General features: G+C 52.1%; 1 protein-coding gene across 2 annotated transcripts; it reads right to left on the reverse strand.

The window, feature by feature from the left end:
* Positions 1 to 236: 236 nt before the first annotated feature.
* Positions 237 to 20602, reverse strand: BMF (Bcl2 modifying factor). Of its 2 annotated transcripts, none has more exons than XM_081048545.1 (5): positions 20473 to 20602; positions 19958 to 20085; positions 17512 to 17808; positions 15896 to 16056; positions 237 to 4218 (listed from the first exon to the last, which is right to left on the reverse strand). In XM_081048545.1, exons 3-5 carry the CDS (start codon positions 17801 to 17803, stop codon positions 4117 to 4119), a joined length of 555 nt encoding a protein of 184 aa, XP_080904671.1. In that variant the 5' UTR covers positions 17804 to 17808; positions 19958 to 20085; positions 20473 to 20602; the 3' UTR covers positions 237 to 4116. The 2 variants fall into 2 exon arrangements, with proteins under 2 accessions (XP_080904671.1, XP_080904672.1); XM_081048546.1 differs by having other exon boundaries at positions 19958 to 20056; positions 20473 to 20566.
* Positions 20603 to 22006: the final 1404 nt, after the last annotated feature.

Consider the following 22006-nt stretch of genomic DNA (forward strand, 5'->3'; position numbering starts at 1 on the left):
GCTGGAACCCGGTCCAAATCCAGGTCCAGATCTAAAACCTGTGTCTTTCCACCTTATGGGGACTCTGCTTTGCTGCTTACTGTGTGGTCAGAAGGCTCTTCTCCACTCCGAGGGGAAGAGAAGTCCTGACAAGCTGCGATCCTCCGGGTGACTCAGTGTGACACAAGTTAGGAGTCAAATTCCCTAACGGACCCCCTGGCGCTTTTACCACACCTTGAAAATGACAGACCAGCTTTGCTTTAAATGGTTTTATTAAAAATGGTACCAGTTGATGGGGGGGAAGATACACACAGACACACACACACGTATGTGGACAACAGAAAGCCAAATACTCTGTACAGGTTAAAACAAAATGGGTCCCTATTCCCATCCCTCTTTCCCTGTCTCTCTCCCAGAGGCAGAGTGCCTAGAACCCAGGGCAACTAATCTGGGATGAACAAAATGCTACATTCTCACTGGGTCTCCCCTGACAGCCCCTGTGGACTCAGGGATGGGGTGGCCTGCTGAGCAACGCTCACAGAGCAGGGAGAGGCACTGGCCCCCTGCACAGAGAGGGGTAGTGTGTACCGGGAGCCTGCACCGGCTCCGAGCACCTCCAGCCTCGAGGCTGGCACATCTACGGAAGAGCTTGGATTTCCCTGCCACTCCTTCAAGGCTCTACGTCCTCCCCAGCCCTGAGGTGCCCACTGCCCAGTATCCCCAGGAAGCTTCACAGGCTGATAGGTTAATCCCTTCCTGGAACAAGTCCGCCAGGGTGGCCTGCCACCAAGGATCCCCCCTCCACACACATACAGAGGGACCTTACAACTTCGCAGAAGCCCTGAGAGCCATGGCAACTGAATTTTCCTGCTTCTGCTGCTCTCCACTCTCCTTATCCTCTCTTCACCAAGTCCCCCCAAGAAAACAAGCTTTCAAGTGTGCTCCTTGCTGACCAGGACAGTCACGTGGCTGCCCAGCCTCCTTCCCAGACTTCGGGTGGATGGAGGCCCTGGCTGAACCATCCCAATCAACCCCTCCTTGCCATGCCCAGGCCAGAGCCATCCTCAGACAGAGCTGGCTGCTGGGGACAGTGAGACAAATCAGCTGGGCCCCTCGGAACATTTGGAACATGCCTGCCTCATAAGCTTTGGACACAGACCCACTCCCCTAGGGGCTGGGAGAGGTCACTGCGAGGTAAACTATCTGCCTCAGATTGAGCAAGAGGCCACGGGGGCAGCTCTCCAGTAGCCCAGACTGAAGCAGGCAAAGGCAGAGGCCAAGCCCAGTTCTCCAACTGGCTTGGGGGGTACCCTCCCCAGTTCTGTCTACAGCTTCCAGAACCCCAGAGTTCTGAGTTGGAAGGCCTCTTCTGATCCTGAATGGCAGGCTTCCCTTCCTCCAGGACATTTCTACACTGGGGAGGGAGGTTTCCAGTGCCCACCCCCCACCCCTCCTCAGCAAACCACAAAAGCCCCACAAGTCTTCAGCTGGTTACAGGTCAGGACCCAGGTCAGACTCTCCCTCCCTCTAAATCTGATTCTCCACCCCCTCACTGGAGACAGCCAAGCCTCTGGGGGTGGGGGGGTGGGGTGAGGGGGCCCACCGGGACGGACCTGTCTCCTGAGGCTGGACTTGCGGAATGTTCCGACCAATTCTACAGGCAGCAGGGGGAAGGGCTGGTCTGAATCCCTAGGCCAATTAAAAACAGCCAGCCAGGAGGAACCTCTCTCCCTCCTGGGGCTCTTCTGCCAGTTACCTCCTGGGTTTCTGGTGGAGGGGAAAGGAGGGAGGCTTGAAGTTTTGCCCTGGCTTGCTCAGGAGAGTGAGTGAGTTCTCTGCTGCACGGAGAACGAGGCTTGAGGTTCAGGTGGGCTTGTCAGACTGGGCTCAGTTCTCAGGACAGGCCACAGGGCATCGCTCCCGGGCCTCGCTGGGCCCCTGAAGCTCATGGCTTGGCCTCAGCACCAAAGTTTACACTATTTATTTGCTCTCACTCAGCTCAGGTGGAAAGTCCGCCAAGAGAGGTTAAAAATGGTTGATAGAAATAATCCTGGTTTTCTTGTGTGTTCCACTCAAGCATATACCAGCAGCCTGCCCATCACAGCCTTGGTCCAGGAGAGAACACATGTCTTATACACATCAACATCATGCGGAGACACGCAGGGAAGGCTGGATTTCACAATGGTCAGCATGTCCCAGAGCCAGTCTTCATGCCTGTTCCCTGGGCTCCTCCTTATAAGCAGGAACCCATCTTCTTAGCAGACAAACCATGGTACACACCCTGAGAATATAATTCTGCCCAAGAAGAGGTAATACCTCCAGAACATCCAAGCAAAACAAAACAAAGGCTTATGCACAGTTTGAGGTCCTTCTCCTCAGGGCTACTGTGAGCCCACACGGCACCTTTGTGCAAACTAGGAAAGGCACCTCTTCTTCTGGACAGACATAGCCCTATACTAGGGCATACAACTTAGTGAGCAGAGCACCAGCTGGATTTTAGCCACCATTATCTTCCTCTGCAGGTGCCTTTGTGCAGTGAACAACCTGCCCAACTGTACATCCAGAAGATGAATGCTTCCTTTAACAGTACAGAAGACCTCTTTGTAGAATTGGAGGAGCTTGGGCTTCTTCGGATTTGAGAGTCTATTCTGGACTCCTCCAATTTCCTTGGGTAGCCCTGGTGTCTTCTCTGCCCAGGAAAGCCATCCATCTTTTCTTTGGGTGTTGCTTCCCTTGGGCATTGCATAACATTAGCACCAATGTCATCTTTTCTTACATATGCAAATATTATCATTTAATTTCTAGGTGACTGGTTAATAGGTTTTGTTAACCAGAATCCCTATGTCTTTTCAGATTCCCTGGGTCTGCTCTCAGAGCTGGCAGACTGGCTGTTTCAAATTCTCTCCATTCGCGCCACAGCAGGGAGAGAAGGGAAGAAGTTCAGAGGCAGCTGTAATCCTGCTGAGTTCCAGAGCACACCCTTCTGGCCTAGCTGGAAGCTTAAGGAAGACAGGAAATGTGTACCCAGCTTTGCCGGTTCCTGCACTCTTAATCATTGTCTGTTATTCTGAAAGACACATTTCAGCTGACAAAGCCACTGTGCTGGCTTCTTCCTGTATCATACTAGGTGTGAAAAAGGAATGGGGGTAAGCGGGAGGAGGTATGTTGTTTCCAAGGAAACCAAGGGGTCTGGGTTCCTCTAAGGCTGACTCTTACAGGTGGGATGGCCACATTTCCCAGTCCCACTGTAATCCTGCCCCTCCATGCCCTAGAGAGCTGATACTGGCAGTGGAATACAGTCTGTTGCTGGGTCTTTGGAGAGAAGAGCTGACAAGACACACGCTGCTGGTGACAGCACATTGATTGGCTATTTGCCTCATCCATGGCTCACACCCAGCCAGTTCCAGGAAGCCAGAGGTGGCAGTGGTTCTCTGTACCTCAGGACCAATCCTGGGGCATCCAAGTGGGACCAAGTCAGATTTGAGACCTACCCAGAAGTTTGGTTCATTTTGCGGCATGTTTGAGGGGTCCTTGGAGAAACCCAACCCTCCCTGAGGTCTGCTGGAGATGACAGGGGCTGGACAAGAATCCCTGAGCCCTTGGGGCAGGCACTGGATGGGCCAAATGAGAACCCAGATATAGGCTGACCGGCCCGGTGAAGTTGCCGTGCTCAGCTGGAAAGCCGCTGGCCAAGGCCCAGGTGGGTTAAAGCAGTGTGACCATCCGGATCTCGGTCCCCTCCACGGTGAAGGCTGATACGTTTGGCAGAACCAGGACTCTAATAATCCAGTCTATTTCTTAACTGAGTTCCTGTGGGAAAACTATAGTCCACTTGCCAGAGAACATACTACCTGGTCATCTTCCACAACTGTTGACTGAAGAATCTGCTCCTCAGAGCCCTTAGGAGGTCCCACCATCACAGACACATCAACCTCTACTTCAACAGTGTTTGACAAAGGCCCCCATTCCTGGTGGAGGCCCCGAACAGGGAAAGAGGTCCCCCTTGGGTATGTCTTATGTACACAGAGATAAACTTTTAAAATAAAAACAAACAAAAAAAACAACTTCACAAGACACAGAGTCAGTCCTCGCTGATGTCCTTCCTGTGATGCCCCTTTCGAAGAGGGCAGCCCAGCCTCACCTGGGACCTGCCCCGTTCCGGTTCTCATCTCCATTCAAAGCGAGGTTGTGTAGGAAGAGGAGGATCTGCCACCACACCCGATTTCGGTTCTGCTGGTGCTGAAAGGAAAAGAAAATCAACGTGACTCCTAAACACAGCCTTAGACGACTCCTTATCATTTCCAATAAAAGTTCAGATCAACATGTCTGGGGCGGCACTTTAATCCTATCAGTACAGCAAACTGGGGGGTGGGGGGGGGAACAAGAGAAGTGGCCATGAGGGGGAGATAGCTGAGTTCTCCAAAAACAATTGCAGTTTTAACATTAAAAAGAAAAGACCAGGCTCTTTATGCACTGTGCACAAGAGGATTAAACTTTTTCCCCTGCTTGCAGGATTTTCCAGAGTTTAGCCAAGTGCTGCTTTTAATCAGATTGGCTCCTGAGCCCCTCAAACCTCAGCTGCATGAACAACAAACTTTCTTCAGAAAGAAAGAGAAGAAGTGCCCCCTTCTCTCCCCCCACTCCAAAGTAACACAGAGAACAAGGGGGAAAAGGGGGGAGCCTCCATCTGCAAGTGATTTGACACTGTGAAGGTCACAGGGTTAATCTTCAATTTAAACCACACTGCTGAGGCAGCAAAAATCTGATTTCATCCAGTGCAAATACGCACACACACAGACACACACACACACACAGACACTAGCGCAAGCGTGCGTGCGCGCGCGCACACACACACACACATACACACACTTGTGCGCCCTCCCTCTCTCCCTTCCCAGCATCTCCAGCTCAGCGCTGCCCTTTTTATAGCTACTCTTGACAGTAAGCCATAAATAACCCCTCTTGGAGCGCTTTCCTACTGACTGGAGCCAATTAAACGTTAAGCAAGAACATACTTGAAAACAAAACAAAAACAAAGAATGCACACTACTCTCTGGAGGTTATCCCAGGTCCTACTGTCAGGCAGGCAAGCTGGGGGCAAAGGTCAGGGGTCAGTAGCTCACAGGATTGTGCCCAGTGCCCCGCCCACACAGGTACCATTTCCCTGGGGCCAACAGAGGCCCAAGGGGACTAAGGGGTGCTGGAAGAGGGGATCTTTGTTCTTTCTTTGTCTGCCGGGGTAGGAGGACTGGGCTGGGGCCCTCTCCACAGGGTTCTCAGTGGACAGGGGAATAAAAACCTAGTGTGCAGAAAGGAGCCAGCATAGGCTAGACCTGGATTATGGCAGCAAGCACATTTATATGAGGTGTCGGGGGAGCTGGGGCCCATTCCTGAGCTGGCTTCAATCATTGTGCCCCGGCCCCCACCAAGAGATTCCTAGTCAGATGGGAAGAGGATAGGGTAAGTCAGTGGCAGAACCGGAGAGTGAGCCCAGGTCTTCCGGATACCCAGAGCTTCGCAGGTCCATCTGGCTGGGGGCAACCAAGCAGGTTGCTGGGTTCCCTTTCACTCTGCCTTAGGCCACAAAGAGCACAGAGGTGAGGTGTCAGCTGAGGCTGACCTTAGAGCCCTGCCAATCTAGTAGAACAGAGGGCCCCGTACCTGTGGTAATAGTATTCTTTCCCCTGCAGAAGGGAGACTGGAAAACAATCCAGAAATGTGGAGGCAGAGCTACGACTAGGAGGGGCAGGGAAATTGGGCTGTGCCACCGAGGAGGCCTGGCAGACTGCGGCTGGGGAGACTGATGGCTTCCTTCTGTTTTGTAAACAAAGATGAGTAAAAAGAGGAAACACACCCGGCTTAATAAAATCTAGTTAGAGTAAAGCAGCGTGAAAATGGACTCAACTGCAGACCTGAAGACTCAGGGCCACAGCAGCTGGGCAGGGAACCCTCCCCTTTTCCACGCCAGCTGCTGCCTAGGACAGGTGCAAAGGTCATGTGGTAGAACAGGAGAATCCAGGAAAAGACTGGTCCCTGGAGAGGCCAGTCTGCTGGAATTCCCAGTCTCCTCAGGTGCCTGTTTAAAAAGGCCAAGTGACAAAAACAGCCACGATCCTAACAGGCGTAATACTGAGTGTGCCAGGCTCTGTTCAGAGTGTATTCCATCTTTACTTCTCAGCGTGTGGTCCATGGACCAGCAGCCTCGGAGTTATCTGGGAGCTATTAGAAATGCAGACCTACTGAAGGAATCAGAATATGCACCTCTAACAAGATTCCCCAGGTGACTCTGAGACATTATTGTATGAGAAGCACTGCGTTATATACATTGAACTCCTTTGGTCCTCTCACCAACCCTGTGATGTAGGTATATTTTATCATCTCCATTTTACAGATGAGATCATTGGAAGAGTTAAGTAACTTGACCACATAGCTAATAAGTGTCAGACTGCACTGAACCCAGACTACCCAACCCTAGAGCAATGTCCTTTCCCACTGTCACTGTGCTCGGAGTGCCACCATATATACCTTTCTTTAGACCAAATCTAACCTTCTATTCTCCCCTTCTCTAAATCATCTCAAAACAGCCCAATGGCCAAGGAAGGGAAATCACAATCCTCTGATTTGGGGCCGGGTCCAATCCCATCTCTGTGTGCTTCAGTTTCTCCCCAAATTCCGCTAATAGGCCACTTGCTGCCTGGGTACCTTTCTGAGCCTCGAGGTCTCTGGAGATAAGGCAAGGCAGCACCCTCGCTCCCGTCACTGGGGATGTTGGGGGACCCAGAAGCAGCTGTGGCCCAGAGAGTGCTATCGGACAGGAAGGCGGAGGTCTGGCTGAGAGATACAGGCAGGCCCAGATGCAGGAGCAGACACGCAAATCCACCCCCAGGAAGGACCCAGGTTCCAGGCTTCTGCCTGTGACAGGCCTCAGGTTCATAAATTGGCGAGGAAGGCTCTGGGCCACGGATTAGAGGACCTGGCTATAGGCTGGGGTCTCCCACCAGCCTTCCTGTCAGTCCTCGCTTTCCTTACAAGTGAAATGCATGTTCCCAAACCTGACTGTGTCAAAGAATCCACTAAGGCACGGCTATAAACACAGAGTCCCCAGGTCCCACACAGACCAACTGGGTCAGAATCTCCAAGCCGGAGACCCAGGAATTTGTATGTTAAACAAGCTCCCTGGGTGACATTTTTTTAAAATCAGAGGTAACATTCATTGTATATTTTAGTCATAAAAGTAATACATGTTAGCCGTAGAAAAACTGGAAAATACAAGAAATTACAGAGGAGAAAATAAAATCATTCATGATCCTGTAGCCTAGAAGAAAACACTTCATGATTTGGTGTTTTCTTCAGTCTCTTTCATCCTCTTCCCACCAAAGTAATGACTTGGCCAAGCCAGAGGTAAATCCTGCCCAGGTGCCAGGCCACAGACAGGCATTTGGAAACCAACGAGGTGATTTCCAACCCTAAGGTTTGGTGATTCGGAGTTCGTCATCCATAATTATCTGCAGGATTACAAGTCAGAGCTCCAACAACTGAATCCGGTCAGCTTGGTGAAGGGTCTGGGTGGGTCTGGAGAACAGGCTACCTTGTAGTGAGTTAAGCTGGTGGCCACAACAGCCGTGAGACCAGCAAGAGCAGGCCCGAGAAACCTCCTGCAGCCCCAGCAGCCCTCTCTCTGGGCACAAGCAGATGCCACACGTATTGCACTTAGCTTTCTCCTGCCACAGGGCAGCCCCCAAAAGGCCCTTTTCTGAAAGGAAATCACGCTGCCTCATTGTCAAGGGAATCAAAGAATGCCCTGATTTTAATGAGCAACAATAAATATATATTTTTTAATTAAACAAAAGGGCCTGACTAGAAAGGAAAGAAAAAGGACTTAAAGGGAGGCCAGTGAGAGAAACAGTAAGGAGGAAGGAAATCAACATTCACCCAACAGAATAAAGTACACAAAAACACCAGAACACCAGAGAACATGGATCCTTCCAGGAGAAGGTGTGGATGAGAAGGGGAGAAGGAACGGGAAACCAGGACAGGGTATTGCTTAGCCTCTAACTCTCTGGCACTTGGCATAGCACCCAGCACATAATCTGAGATCCACGAATGCAAACCCCGGAGCAAGGTTCAGCTCTCCGAGACTCAGCTTGAGAACCCCTCAAAATCTGGGAACCTGCAAAGAGTTGGGGGTTCCCAGAATGCATAGTCAGTGTTTCCTCAGGGCTGGGGGTTGGGCTACAGGAGATGGGAACCTGGTGGGAATTTAAGCTTATACCAGAAGCCCTCAAATTCAGAGTCTAGAGGGTAGGACCAAGGCACGGAGGGAAAGAATAGAGGTGAATGCCCCACGGAAAGGGGTTCTGTCATGGTGGGTAAAAATATTCTCTTCAGTGAAGAGAGCACAAGCAGGGCTCAGAGGCCTGAGGTTTTCCTTTGACTCGGTCCCACTTTCTTACTGCAGTCAGAGGATAAAGGCAGTCAGTTGCCAACTGTTCCCATCACCCTCTCTGTGTGCAAGGCAATGTGACTGAATGGTCATCCATCCTGTGTAAGAGAGGGAAAGCCCAGGGACACACAGTAGGTACTCAACAAGTGCACACTGGGTTGACTACAGAAAAGTCAGCCCTGCAAGATAACCCACTTGTCTGAGGCCAGCAACAACTGATGTGTGGCCAGGTCTAAAGATGTACTCGATGTGATAGTATCAGCCTCTTGCCTGGGGAGAGGCCCAACTAGTAAAAGGCTTTTTTTTTTTTTTTTTTTAAAGAGCTGGCTGTGGTGTCCGACATGCTTGGATTACACAAATCAAACTCTGTTTCATTCCACATGGCCTCTGCCCTAAGCACAAAGAGTGTTCCCTGCCCTCCCCAGATAAGAATCTCCTACTACCTCTCCCCTTCAGATCCAATTCACACCCCCTGGGGACTTTCTGTGTCACCGGTGCTCCAGATGCTCCTGCAAGAGCTAATTCCCCCAAAGAATTAGAAGAAGGAGCAAGGCTATGCTGTGGCCCTGCTTTAAAAGAACCCTGCAAATTTCCTAAACAGATAGCGATTTATTATATCTCATACTTAGAACAGGGTGCTTTCCTTTCCTTGTTCCTCACGTAGATGTGGGACATAGGAAAGGCAGGTATTATCACTTCCATTTCACAGACAGGGAAACAAAGGCTCAGAAAAGTTACCCCAAGCAAATTAGTTGGGGTGGGGGGAGGTAATTAGACCCCTGGATTTCTGACTCCAGAGTTTTGTTCTTTCACTAAAATATTACAGTGTACTTATTCATATTAGGAAAATAGTATTAACTTTTCAAAGCAAATCACAACTGAACTGCTCCCCTAGTATGTTTAAAGACATTGTTTCCAGATCATTAACTATTTAGTAAGGATGCTGTGGACCAGAAAAAATAAACCTTTCAGAGGCAGAGCTAACTGAAGATCAAACAGAAATAAAGCTGAAACTGGTCTGAAATTATAACTTCAGATCATGCTCTGAAACCCTGCTGTTTCTTTAAAATGTAGAATGGCACATATTCTGTTTTATGGGGAGACATACTCTATAGAGTGACATTTTCCTACCTCTTCCTTTTCCCCCATCAGACTCTAAACCCACCCTGGCAGAGGCTGAAGGAAAGAGCTTTGCGGCTGAGAACAGGAACACAAGAGATAAGGGAGATTTCAGGAAAATTCCACTTGAAAGAAGCTGGGAAGATACATTAGTTCAATTCAGCAAGCTTTTATCAAGCACCCAATGGAGTTAAGAGTTATGTAGGATACAAAGATGAGCACTGTAAACCTTGTCCTCAATTATTTTACAATCTGAAGGTGAGAAAAGCAAGAACATAGAAGTATGAGAGGAGGCAGAGCAGCGTCGGGGCAGCCCGTGGGAGCTTCATCATGTTCTCACTCTCCGGGATGAGCGCTGAGCAGTAGGGAGGGGCGGGTGGGAGGGAGGGGCGGTGGAGACCACGGTTTTATGATCAATCAGATCTGTTTGGCTCCCAGCTCAGCCACTTACAGTGTAACCTGGGCACGTTATCTTACGTCTATGAATCTCAGTTTCCTATAAAATGGGAATAATAGGGACTAGAAGTGCAAGGTTGCTCTGGTGATCAAATGAGAAAAACCTAAAGCCTGGGCCCGGCGACTGCACTGAGCAAGCTCACCCCTCCTGGGGAACACCGGGGAAACCTGGGCCTACTTTGCTTTGCTGAGCTCTTTCCCTCCCGCTCTGCTCACAGTGCCCGTCCAAGAGTGCTATCTTCTCAACAAACTCCTCAAGTCCTGGGGAAATCCTTGGCTTACTCTGAGTTAGACTTCGGCCGCCAGAGGTAGCTGGGCTCAGAACTCCAGGCTGCCACGTAGAGTCAGGGATTCTAACCCCCCTCCCCCGGGGGCAGCCCCTCAAACCCAGTGGACCCAGGATGCTTCTGACCCAGATACCCGAGGAACGAGCAACAGAATGGCAACACGTTAAAGCAAAAAATATTCCTTGCCAAGAGCTTCCTCTCAGCCCAGCCAGGGGTGCTAACAGGTTGCTAAAGCCACAGGTCAGCACCACGGCAAAAGGGCAGCCTGGGGCCAGCAGGTTCTCAGTCGAAGACAGGAGGGCCTCCTCTAAGGCAACTGGAGGTCACTGCCTTCCGTCACTGAGGGTGGGGGACGACGGACAGGGCTGTGCATCCCACCCATGTCCCCAGAGCCCTGCTCTGCACTTCCATGGTCTGGCCATAGGACCTACTAAGGCCCTTGGCCAGCTTCCCCCTGGGACAGCTCTGTGCTCCAGTTTCCCTCAACCTGAGAACAGCTCCATCAAGCTATCAGGCAACCTCTGAAGAACTCCAAAAGGAACAGTGGTGTGTGTGTGCTCTAGTCAAAGGTGAGGGAGAGACGGCAACAAGGAGGGGGCAGGTAGGTTGTAGGTCTAGAAAGCTGTAGAGAAGGAACCCCGAGGCTCTGACTCCCAACCTGGGTCCTCAGCAGCTGTTCTTGTCCTACCTGGGGCGTTCCCTGGACAGGACAAGGCAAACTGAGCGTGGACGATGACCAGGCCCTCCTCCTCACCATACACAATGACTGCTCTCATTCTGGTCATGGAACATGCCTTCTTGGTTGCCAGACGTGGCTCAAAACACAAGTCAGACATTTTTCTTTATCCTTCTTTTTCAGTGCCTCCTCCAAACCGCTTCCTCTTCACCCCCTCCCTCAAGAAAAAAAGAAGAAGAAAAAGCCAATTCCCATCCCCATGGCTTGCCTTGGTGGGGAGGGAATGAACTGTCCCGACTACAAGGGCCTTCTCCTGGAAAAGAGAGTAGTCAGGTGCAGAGTTGTGTGGGGAACTCGGCCTCTAGTCAGCCACGCTGATGACTCAGAAGCTAAATATAGCCAGCGATATAAACAGAGCCAGCCACAGAGCAAACACAGGGCCCCCAAACCCCAGCACTGGCTCTCACGCACAGCAGCTTTCCCCAGCCCCTCCCCCAACCTCCTTCTTCCCAGGCACTGTCCTAGGTGGACCTCCCACTCCTGGGACAAAGGCTGTCTCTGTTGGGACCCTTCTCACTTTAAGTTGAATCTCTGGGGCTCCTGCCCTGGGCTGCCCCATCTAGAGCCTGAACAACCTCACTAGCCACAGTCGGAGCTCCAGAAAACCACTGGCCAATAAGAAGAGCATCCCAAAGGGTCAGGAAGCAGTCAGAGGCTCCTTGAACAAAGGATCCAGGCTGCTGGCAGAGAAGCTGTGAATTAATAAACCATGCAAACATCAACCTTGGGTATAACTTCCAAAAGAGCTCCCCAAGAACTATAAAGGCAGGTCCAAGAGAAATCCTAAAATCATCTTTTAACACATTTCCAAAAGTGTTAAACCTTAAAAGTGCCCATATCTTAATAGTTCCATGTCTTACAACTTACAAAGGGCTTTCACATCAATTCTGCAAGGTAAGCATTAGAAATTGAGGCTTGGAGAAGATAAATTATTTGCCTATGAACACAGTACTCATAACTGACAGAGCTGGGATTTGAACCCGGATGTGTCTCTAAGTCCAGGATCCTTTCTGTGATATTGCAACTCAAGGTGGTTTCAACTGAGTGGCTGAAATTTTTCTCAGATTTCATTTTCCAGAAAGTCTAATTACTATTCAGGGAATTTCCAAATCCGACTGTTCTGAATGAAACCACTGCTGGTCCAAGTGAAAGAGCCATTTCCAACACGAAGAGTAACAACCCTCCTATAGCTTTACTCAACGGTCTACAGCAGCTACTCTTTTTTTTTTTTGAAGGATTCTTGGCTTCTTAACATTGCCCAGAAATAGCCCCACAAATTTCAAGATGGTGCTATTAGGACATAAGACTTTTCGAAGGGGAGGGGACACCAGCTACTGTCCATTCTTAGGTTCATGCTGGAGATCATGGGAGGGGGAATGGAAAGCAACTGGGACTCACTCCTTCTGACCACAGCAGCCATGAGCTCAGTGAGGAAGCAAACCTGCACCTCCTCTTTCCTGCAGAGCACCCTCACAGGGCCTGAGTCAAGGCAGGCCACAGTCAGCAGACCATGAGAGGTCACCTGCTGCAGCTGGTCAGCTCACAGAAGCGCAAAAAGGGGAACCTTCTGCCTGAGACCCAGCCAAAGAAAGGTGGGGTGTGTGACCAGGTTTGGAAAGGCTTTCGCTCTGCTTCTCATCCTCTTGCTGCTTTGGAGACTCACAGAGCCAACAGCGAGCACTTTGCTGACACTGATCTGCCTCCACTTCCATGCCAGCTGGTCCAGAGGAGCCACCCAATACTGGGCTAGCTCTGGGCTAGAAAGGCTCCACTGGAGGCGAGACATCCACCCCAAATGCTCCTTGGGAAACATGCTGGGAGGGCTTATGGCCCACATAAACTGACACCTGGAGAATTTGCAACCTTTTCAATATGGGGTCATGTTGAAGCACTCAATTTGCCATAATGCTATGAGCTCATAAGGCAGAACTCATACTCCCTATAGGACTCAGGGATCAATGGCTACTATCTGGCCCTGGGACACCACCCCAGATCTGAGGAGAAAGGGGATGGCGAGGCCCCCTCAACTTCTTACTGCCTCTGGAGTTGTCTTTCATGGCTCTCTAAACTCAGCCCACCATGATGGGGAATGATCACCAATCTCGGAGGAGAATGTACAAGGCCAAGGCCCACTGCTGAACAGCTTGGACACCGATTTCTCTGGACAGCACAGGTGAAGTGGAGCTCAGGGACCTGCGTAACAGGTGGGGTGGGAAACGTGAGTGCTGATCAGAATTATTGAGAGACAGAGGAAACAAGCATGAAGAATAACTACTGTGTGCCTGGAATTTTCACAGGTATTTTCTCACTTAATCTTCGCAGTAAAATTCTGCAGTACTAGCTTAAAGTTACAGAAGAGAAAATAGGCTTGGCAAGGTCAAGTGACTTCCCGATGACTAGCAGGTGGCTAAACCGGTATTTGAACCTAGGCCTTCTGAATTCATACTCAAAGCCTAGACTTAATCCAAAATCACTTCCTTCCTAGTGCCTCAGTTTCCCTGTCTGCAAAGATGAGGTAAGGGAATAGAGAAAGAAGATAAAGGATAATAGTGTAGGTGTGCCAAAAGTACTTTCTAGATAGGAAATATTAGACTGTGATTTATGTAATAATTAAGTTCAGAAAATGACTCACTTCTTAAAATGAGCTGCTGACAGGTCCTATGTGTGGCAGGGCTCCACCTGCCTGTGGCCGTTATCCTAGCCCTTCCCCGCAGGATGAGCTACTGACAACAGTCTGTGAGGAGGGGGTTGGTAAGGAGGGGTGAGGAGGGGGTTCATGGGGAGGAGGGGGTGAAAAGCAAGAGGACTCCACAGACAAAAAGTCTGGTCTTTGTAATGGAAAATTTGGGAAAACCAGCTCTGGGCTAGAAAGGCTCCACTGGCCAGCCTCCCGCTACTGCAAAGTAGGAGAAGCAGGTAACTGGTAGGAGGATGAGGGGTACAGGGAACTCAGGAGCCAGTGTGAGGTGAGGTACAGATCAGGAAAGACTCTCCTACAGTTAGTTCTGCTCTGGCTCTGCCCCCCTCCCCAGCTGGGGTGGCTCTGGCTGAGAGGAGAGCACCCTGTCTAGAGTTGAACTGTACCCTCCCAGAGGCAGCCTTGGACTGGGGGAAATGATGCCAAGCAGCAAAGAGCAGGGTCAGACCTTGGCATAAGGGCCACGTCATCCTGTTCAGAAATGAGTCAGGAAGAAAGAGCCCTGGGATATGGCCTGGTCCTGTCCTCCCAGCCTGCTCCCAAACCTACAGGACTTACCAATGGATGGGGAATAGTCTGGGAAACACCTGTTGAGAGAGACCAGGACTGTTGGGAATGAAGAAAGCTGCCTTCCAGAAAGTCCTCTAGATGAGTCTAGGGGACCCACAGCCACTATGTCTTCCATCAGCTCCAGCACCAGGGCTGGAAACTGTGTGCTGGGCTCAGCCATAGGCCTATACAAGCAGAGTAGAGTGAATGGGCAGGAAGGAGGCCAAGAGAAAGAAATCGAGAATCAGAGTGAGTCCACACATGGACTGAAGGGGAAACTCTAAGCCAAGTTTCCACAGAACAATCAAAGAAGGGACTACAGACTGGAGTTTGGGGCCAGAAGAGAGGGCCAGGCTGCCTTATTATCTAAGCACAGGGCCACCCTCTCTTTCTGATCCCTAAGAGACTGGGACAGCCTATCAGGACCAGTTCTAGACACAAATTTCCCTCAGAACTCCTTGGCAGAAAGCACTAACCATATCTAACCCCCGATGGCCTAATCTCAGGAGACCCAAAGTCAATTTCTCTTCCCCTGGTGCTGGCAATGGTTTGGCCCTTAAGTCAAACCTACTACTACCAATAACTTCTCTGGTCATCTGAAGTGACCTATCTAACCTCAGCGTCTGCCTGTCGGTGATGTTATTTATTCTCTTAATTTCCAGACACACAAACACACACAAATCTTGCTGGGCCAGGGACACTGTCCCAGAGGTCGGGAATGCATTCATTTCCAGGTGGCGTGCCTCTGCTTCAGTGGTGGTTATAGCACAGATCAGCCCCAGGCTTCTCTCCCTGCCTTGGCAGCTGTCCAGAAAGCCAGCCCAGAGAGGAAGGGTTAAGTGCCTGGGGGCCGCCCAGACAGGGCTGCAGAGCAGGGCAGCCTCCAGCCCGTGGCACGGAGGGCTCCTCCAGCACGAGCCTGCCAGCCGCCGCCTTTGTTGATGGACTCTGCCACATGCTCCACTGACACGCGATGCCCCACCCTGGCGGGGCTGGTGCCAGGCTGCCGGCCAAGCACCAGGCCAAGCGCCTGGCCGCCCGGTCTGGAGAGACTCTCTGAGGTACACTCTCCAGAGTCCCAGGCCCCAGTTCCCAGACAGAGACAATGAGGAGCGGCCTCCCCAGCTGGAAAGTGTCAGGTTACAACCGGTTCCACCACTTTCCCCCACTCAGGCCCATCCCTCCCCCTTGGTTATTCAGTTCCCACTGCACCCAACTGTCCAGTTTCACTGCTGCACCCTGAAAATCTTCCCCTTTCATCCGTGAGGGACAATCTCCCAATCCTGGCCTCAAGAAGACACAGTTTGTCAAGCAAGGTTGCAAAAAGCCACCCCATTCCCCAGGAGGGAGGGATCATAGCATCTCCCAAAAAACCACTGTTATGGAGCCTGAGCTGAGAGTGGGCAGATAACCAATTTGGAGCTCAGAGATGAGGGCCCATCCAGTCCTCGGGAATCACAGTAGCCACGGCCAAAACTCTGGGACCATATCCTTGAGGCCTGGCAGAGACCGAGCTGCTGAGGCAGGCCCCAGCCCCCCAGCCCCAGAAGACTCAACCCCCGCCACCCCCATCCCCAGGCCGCCACCCCCATCCCCAGGCCACCCCCATCCCCAGGCCGCATGCCTACTTGCTGCATATGAAGCCGATGGAACTGGTCTGCAATACACTGAAGCTTTCGGGCAATCTGTATCTCTGCTCGATGTTGCCACTGCCCTTCAGGGGGCTGCTCACCAAGAGGTAAGCCTGCAGGGAAACTGGCAGGGAGAGGGAGCCGGTAGCCAGCATTGCCTGCAAAGACAGAGAGCCCACATCTCAGCATTCTCCACGACTGCCCCTTCCTCCCATGCCCAACACTCCTGGCTGAGACCTGGGGCTGAGTCCTTTATCAGGGCACTGTGCCAAAATTGGACAACCTGACTTGCCTGCTGCCCCAGTGCATAAAAGTTGATGCTAGGAGAACAGAAGGGAATGGTCCCAGGCTTCCCTTCAGTTCTCCATTCACTGGCAGTGCCATGGCAAAGATAAGATGTGTGGGTGAACTTGCCAACTTTCTGTCCTTATTTACCAAGCTATGCTTGACCACAATTTATTATTCATGTAGTAGCAGGTTGAAAGCTCTTCTCTGGAAAAGCACTGGAGGCAGCTCTCCAGAGCTCCTGGATTGAGCAAAGCAAGGGACGGAGAAAGAGAAAACCAAAAAGTGTCTTCATTTCTTAGTGCAGCAAGGGAAGGCTGGTCTCAGGTCCTGAAGCTCTGGGCAAGGGTACAAAAACCAAGGAGAGAAAACTCCTCAGACCCACAGAATAACCAAGTTCCTCTCTGGAGGCAGCCCCAGGTGAGACGGAGTGCTGGCAATTGAGTTGCCGCTAGGGGCGCCCACCCACCTCCTCCCTCCTTTCCCTCGTCCTGCCTGCCAGCCTTATCCATCTTCTCAGACTCCCTCCAGAACTGTTATGCCAGAATTGCCCTACAAGGCAGCTCTCTCTGGTAATAACTGCAGCGTCTCCTCAATCTGTCCGTCAGATCTAGCAAGATAGCCTCCAAACCTTTCCCCTCTCTCCATAAGCTATTATGCTAAAAGAAGAAAACAGACTGAGTGTCTAACCCTGCCCTTTTGCCAGAGGACAGCATATTGCTCATAAAACAAACCACTTAAGCCGACTAATGAAAGGGTCTTGTCCTATTGAGACTTGGAATCAGCCCCTGTGCTGGCATTGAGCCCAGGAAGTCCCAACCTCTTTCTCCAGTTCCCTTTCCAAGTACAGAAAGTCCCAAGTGACAATTGGGGGTCACCTTCTGCCTTTAGGAACCTTCCCTCCCAGAAGGGGCTGGGTTTTTCCCTTCAGTGTCAACAGCGAGTCACAGATCCGACCTTCTCCAGGACAACATTAGTCACTGCATGGAAGGTGCATCACCACCAGGGCACAAGTCTGGGCCACTCAATGGGCTACAGGATCCAGGTGCCCTCTCTCCAACCCCAGAGGAGACACCATGGACCAAGGATCCCTCCAGAAAGGGACAAAAGAAAGGAAATAATGGCAGGGCAATTTGCCTTTCTTGGGGCCTGAGGAGCACAGGTAAGGAGCAATGACAAGCAGAAAGGTAGTAGGTGAGAGCTGGGCAATCAATAGCCTCTGCTGCTCAATTTGGGGAAGGAAATAGCAGAGGGCAGGTTTGGGGAGGGAAAGTCCCCTCTTTTCCCCCAGTCTCTATGGGAGGAGTCTTGAGGCTAAAAGCACTCACCATAAAAGAGTCGCTGGGGTTCCTCAGTCACCCCACAAGGCAGCATGACACCCTGGCTTGGGGAGGCTGGACTGAGCGTCTGGGTGGCCTTGTCTTCCTGGCTGGTGGGTCGCAGCCCAGGGCCACAGCAGTGGGTGAGGGGGAAGAGCTGCAGACGGCTGAGGGGGCAGTCCAGCTGGCTTTGAGCAAACAGGTCAGCAGAGGGCAAACTCCCAGGCTGGGTCCCCAGGTCCCCATCCTCTGGCTGAAACACATCATCCTCCAGCTCTTCCACACACTGAGGCGGCTCCATCTCCCCTGTTAGGGCATAATAAGGCATCCAGGATGCTGGCCCCACCCAGGCCAACCCTGAAGTGGGAGACCTCCCCTCTCCAACCCTCTTCCCTGGTCTCCCTTCTTATCTGGGGAAGTGGGGGCAGGTCCTAGTGACAGATAACCCTGGTGGTAAAGCACAGCCAAGGGTGACATCCACCCTCAAATCTGGATTGCCTCACTATTCAGGGACTTTCTGCACCTCTTTCCTGGGCCCACCCACAGCTATCCTCCCCTCGGCCTCTTCTTCTGACCCAGCTGGTCAGTCATGAAGTTTGACTGCTGCTACAAGCACACAGGGTACCTGGGGAAATGTTAACAAGGCTAGCCTCCCTGAGTGGCTGTGGGAGGGCAGAAGGGTGCTGTGACTGGCTGTACACAAAATACTCACAACTAACTCTCTCTCTCTCTACCCCCCCCCCCACCCCTTGCCCTGGGGAGTAACTACCAAGTCTGAGCTGAGTTCCAGGCTCAGCAGTAAAAACAAAAGCCAGCCAGCAATCGTAGGGCAGCCAGGTTCCCTCCAAACCGGCTAAGTCCCGCCCACCTGCCCATCTACTCTAGTCTCCACCCCCTGCTTGCTCAACACAACAGACTCCTTGGTGTGGTAAGTGTGTCCTGGGAGAGAGAAGGGAGGAAGACCCAAATTAGTCATTGCAGCTGCCCTCTCTGATAGAGCTGTCTACCCACCACAGCTTGGCCAGGAGAGCAGGTCCAGCATTCAGTAAAGTGACCAGCCTCCCCCAGCTCAGTCTATTCACTAGTCTCCATGACTTTAAATCTTTCACCATAGCCAGTCTACCATTCCTGCCAGTGCTGAACCTGAGATTGGTACAACCTGCCTCACAGAAGGAAGTGAAATTCAGCCTTTTCTCCGTGACCTCACTCACTGGCTATACAGGTTGTTGATGAGTTTCTTGGTAATAAAGAAGTTCTTGCTCCACCTGTTGGCTCTTGGAAGTCTGAACTTGGAACCATCCAGCATCTTGAGATCCGAACCCAGACCCCTACACACATTCACTAGGAACCCCTCAAAGCCCCTGGGGTAGCCAGAAGCAACAACCACCTGAATGGGTTAAGGCTACAGAGAGACAATGTTTGTCACTGCCAGATTCGATTAGATTCCCTGGGAATTCTGTCTCCCAGTCTCTTGCCTTTGAAGAGCAAGCCAAAGGGTCTGTGGGTTGGTAAAGTACTTAAAGAAATCCCAGTAAAATTCAGAAATCCTGGCTTTCCTAAATGCAAGCTGTCTCTGAGATGCTTGTTTCAACCCTCCCTCCATCCCATCTATTCCTGGAACTATCTATGGTCCTATCTCTGCCCTCATCCCTGGAGAGTGAGGAGATGCCTACTTGCATGGCAAAACAGGCACCTGGTGTTCTTTCAATAGTGTTTCCCAAAGGAGGGGTGGGGTGGGAGAACTCCAGCTTATCAGCACCAGGAAACAAAGTTTCCCGCTTAAAGGAAAGGCTGTCCTGCCGGTCACTGGCAGGGGCTCCCCTCCAGCCCTTCAACCTCCTCTCAGCAAGCTGGCAATCCCAACGTAAGAAGGGGCCCTCTAAAGCCAATCACAAGCAGGAGTCATTGTCTTGGTTCTTCCTTTGAAGCCCGTCACCTCCCCCTCCCCCTCCCAGCAAAGCCCCAAAGTTCAACCCTTTGCCTGGACTGGACGGTGGGGGAGGTGCAGCCGGAGGGTGTGGCTCTGCCAAGGCGGGAGGGGGGGAGCGGGCGGGGACCCGTCCCACTCTCCACAAGAACTGCAGGTGGGCGCTTCCAGTGGGGTGCTGGGCAAGGTCAAGTGTAAACTGACCTGAGCAAAAGGGGTGATGTCCAAACTGGTAGGAGGGGAACACTTGCTGAGAGCACGGCCAGGGTAGGCTTTATTGCTAGCAAGGGGGGCTAAAGCTCGCTGGAGTCATCCCAGCCCCTAAGGACTCTTAACAGGGATGCTGAACTTAGACTCCTCCTCGGAGAAGGCAGTAGCCAGACACTCTGAACCTCGACTAGGGCTAAAATCTGGAAAATCTCTCTCTCTCTCTCTCTCTCTCTCTCTCTCTCTCTCTCTCTCTCTCTCTCTCTCTCTCACACACACACACACACACACACACACGCACTCACACAACACACCGCCGACCTGGGTGACTCCAGGAGAGAGTCTCGGCCTCCGAGTCGTGATGCCAGGGCTCCGCGCCAGGGTCCAGCGTGACGAGCACTCGGGGGCTTGGCGCCCAGACTCAATTGGGAAGGAGGGAAAAAGCCCAGCTGTTAAGGAGAGGAGCCTTCAAACTCCGCAGGGAGGCAGGATGCCCCACGACTCCCTGCCCTACCCCAAAGTAAGATCCAGAGGCCCGGCCGATCTCGGGCGCCTAGGTCGGCTCAGCAGTGCCCTGCAGGTTCCCCTGCCCACCTGGACCCAACTCCTCGGACTCTCAAATGCTACTGCCCCCAAGTTGCCTCGTGGAGCAGCGCGCCTAAATGTGGGTTCCTCACCCCGTTCCCGCAGCCCAGCGCCCCAGTCCTTCATGGTCACCCCCACACGCCTGCAGCCCAACCCTTCCCGGGCCCCCACGCGCAGCGCGACTCCTCTCCCCACTTCCCCGAGGAGGTGCGATCCAACTCCGCTCGGCTCCCGGCCGCCCGGGCGCTCACCCGGCTGCGGCGAGAGGTGGGAGGCGGGAGGAGCGAGCAGGGGACGCAGCGGCAGCGGGCGGGCGCGCCCGGGAGGAGGCCACTCCGCACCGCGCGGTATTGTTTCCAAAATACGCCCGCTCAGGGCATCCCGCAAACAGCTGATGAGGCCCCGCCTCCGGCGCGTCACGCCTACCGCGGGCCAATGGTGAGTGGAGCCCCAAGTCCCGGGCTGGGCGGCTGCCAGGGACAGTCACGAATCTACGAACCTCCCCTTCGAAACATTGCAAGGGGCCGAGCAAAATTCTGACCCCCGCCAGAAACGCAATCGGCGCGCCGTGGCCCTCGCAGACTCGGTTCCTAACGCAGGCTAGGGAAGCACAGCCCTCTCTATTAGGAGCGAACGAGGAGGCGCCAACGGGACTTGTCTTCTCTTTCTCGGGAATAGGCTGAACAAATACTGCGCGTCCCTACAGGGAGGGGAGGAGGAGAGCGGGAGCTTTTAAACGCGACTGGCAGTGTCCAGCGGGTGCAAGCGCGGATCCCTGCGGATCCCGGCAAGGTAGCAAAGCACCCTCCGGCTTGCGGAGCGGGTCTGGAGAAAACTCCAGCCCCAGATCTGTAGGAAGCATGAGAACACTTCTGTCCGGTGCTGTTACTTAGTGACATTCAGATCAAACTCATCCCAAGGAACCCTCATGTCCTCTTCTTGGCTGGGCGTGAACACAAAATAGGCATCTGGCTGAGGAGAGAAGAGATCAAGAATGCAGGGGCTGCTTGGGCAGTTGACACACATCCTGTTTATGGCAGCACCCAGAGGTAGTGCTGGGGCTGCCAGGAGAGCAACGGGTCCTAAAAATCATATACTATCAGTAAGGGAATCTCTGGGCTAGTCCCAAACATTTATTGAGTACCTACATTGTGCCAGATACAGGGCTAGGTGCCCAAAACTTGGTACCTGCTCTCAGGAAGCTGACAATCTACTTGGAGAGATAGACTTGAACATAATGGAAAGCAGTATGAAATTAATTCATTAATTAATTAATTTCTGGGATAATGACTGATGGGAGATGCAGAAAAATTCAGAAGGCAAAGACTAGGGAAGGCTTCAAGGAGATGGCTTTTGAGTAGGGTCTTGAAGGACCCTTGAAGGAGAAATTTTTCAATAAGAAAAACCAGGTAAAACAGCCCAGGCTAGGGGCAGCAGAATAATGTGCTGCACTGGAGAATCTGTCCGGGAGCAGGCGAGAGGACAGGATTACAAGGTACACATTGGGAGTTAAGAAGGATGAGCACAAACAGGTAGATTCAGGTCAGAGTGCAGAGGTATCTCTACAATGCCAGTCTGAGGAACTGCACTTTATTCTGGAGGCACAGGGGAACTAGGAAAGATTTTATGAGTGACTTAACCAAGACTGAATTTTAGGAAAGAGAAATGAAGAGGCCAGAAATCAGTGAGAGGGAGCCAGTTCCTGCAACAAACGAGATGATCAATGATGGGGGCCAGACTCCAGGGGTGATGGGGACTGGCCGTCCTCTGACCACCAACCCTCTA

This window comes from Rhinolophus hipposideros (assembly GCF_964194185.1).
Source record: "Rhinolophus hipposideros genome assembly, chromosome: 5".
Taxonomy (NCBI): domain Eukaryota; kingdom Metazoa; phylum Chordata; class Mammalia; order Chiroptera; family Rhinolophidae; genus Rhinolophus; species Rhinolophus hipposideros.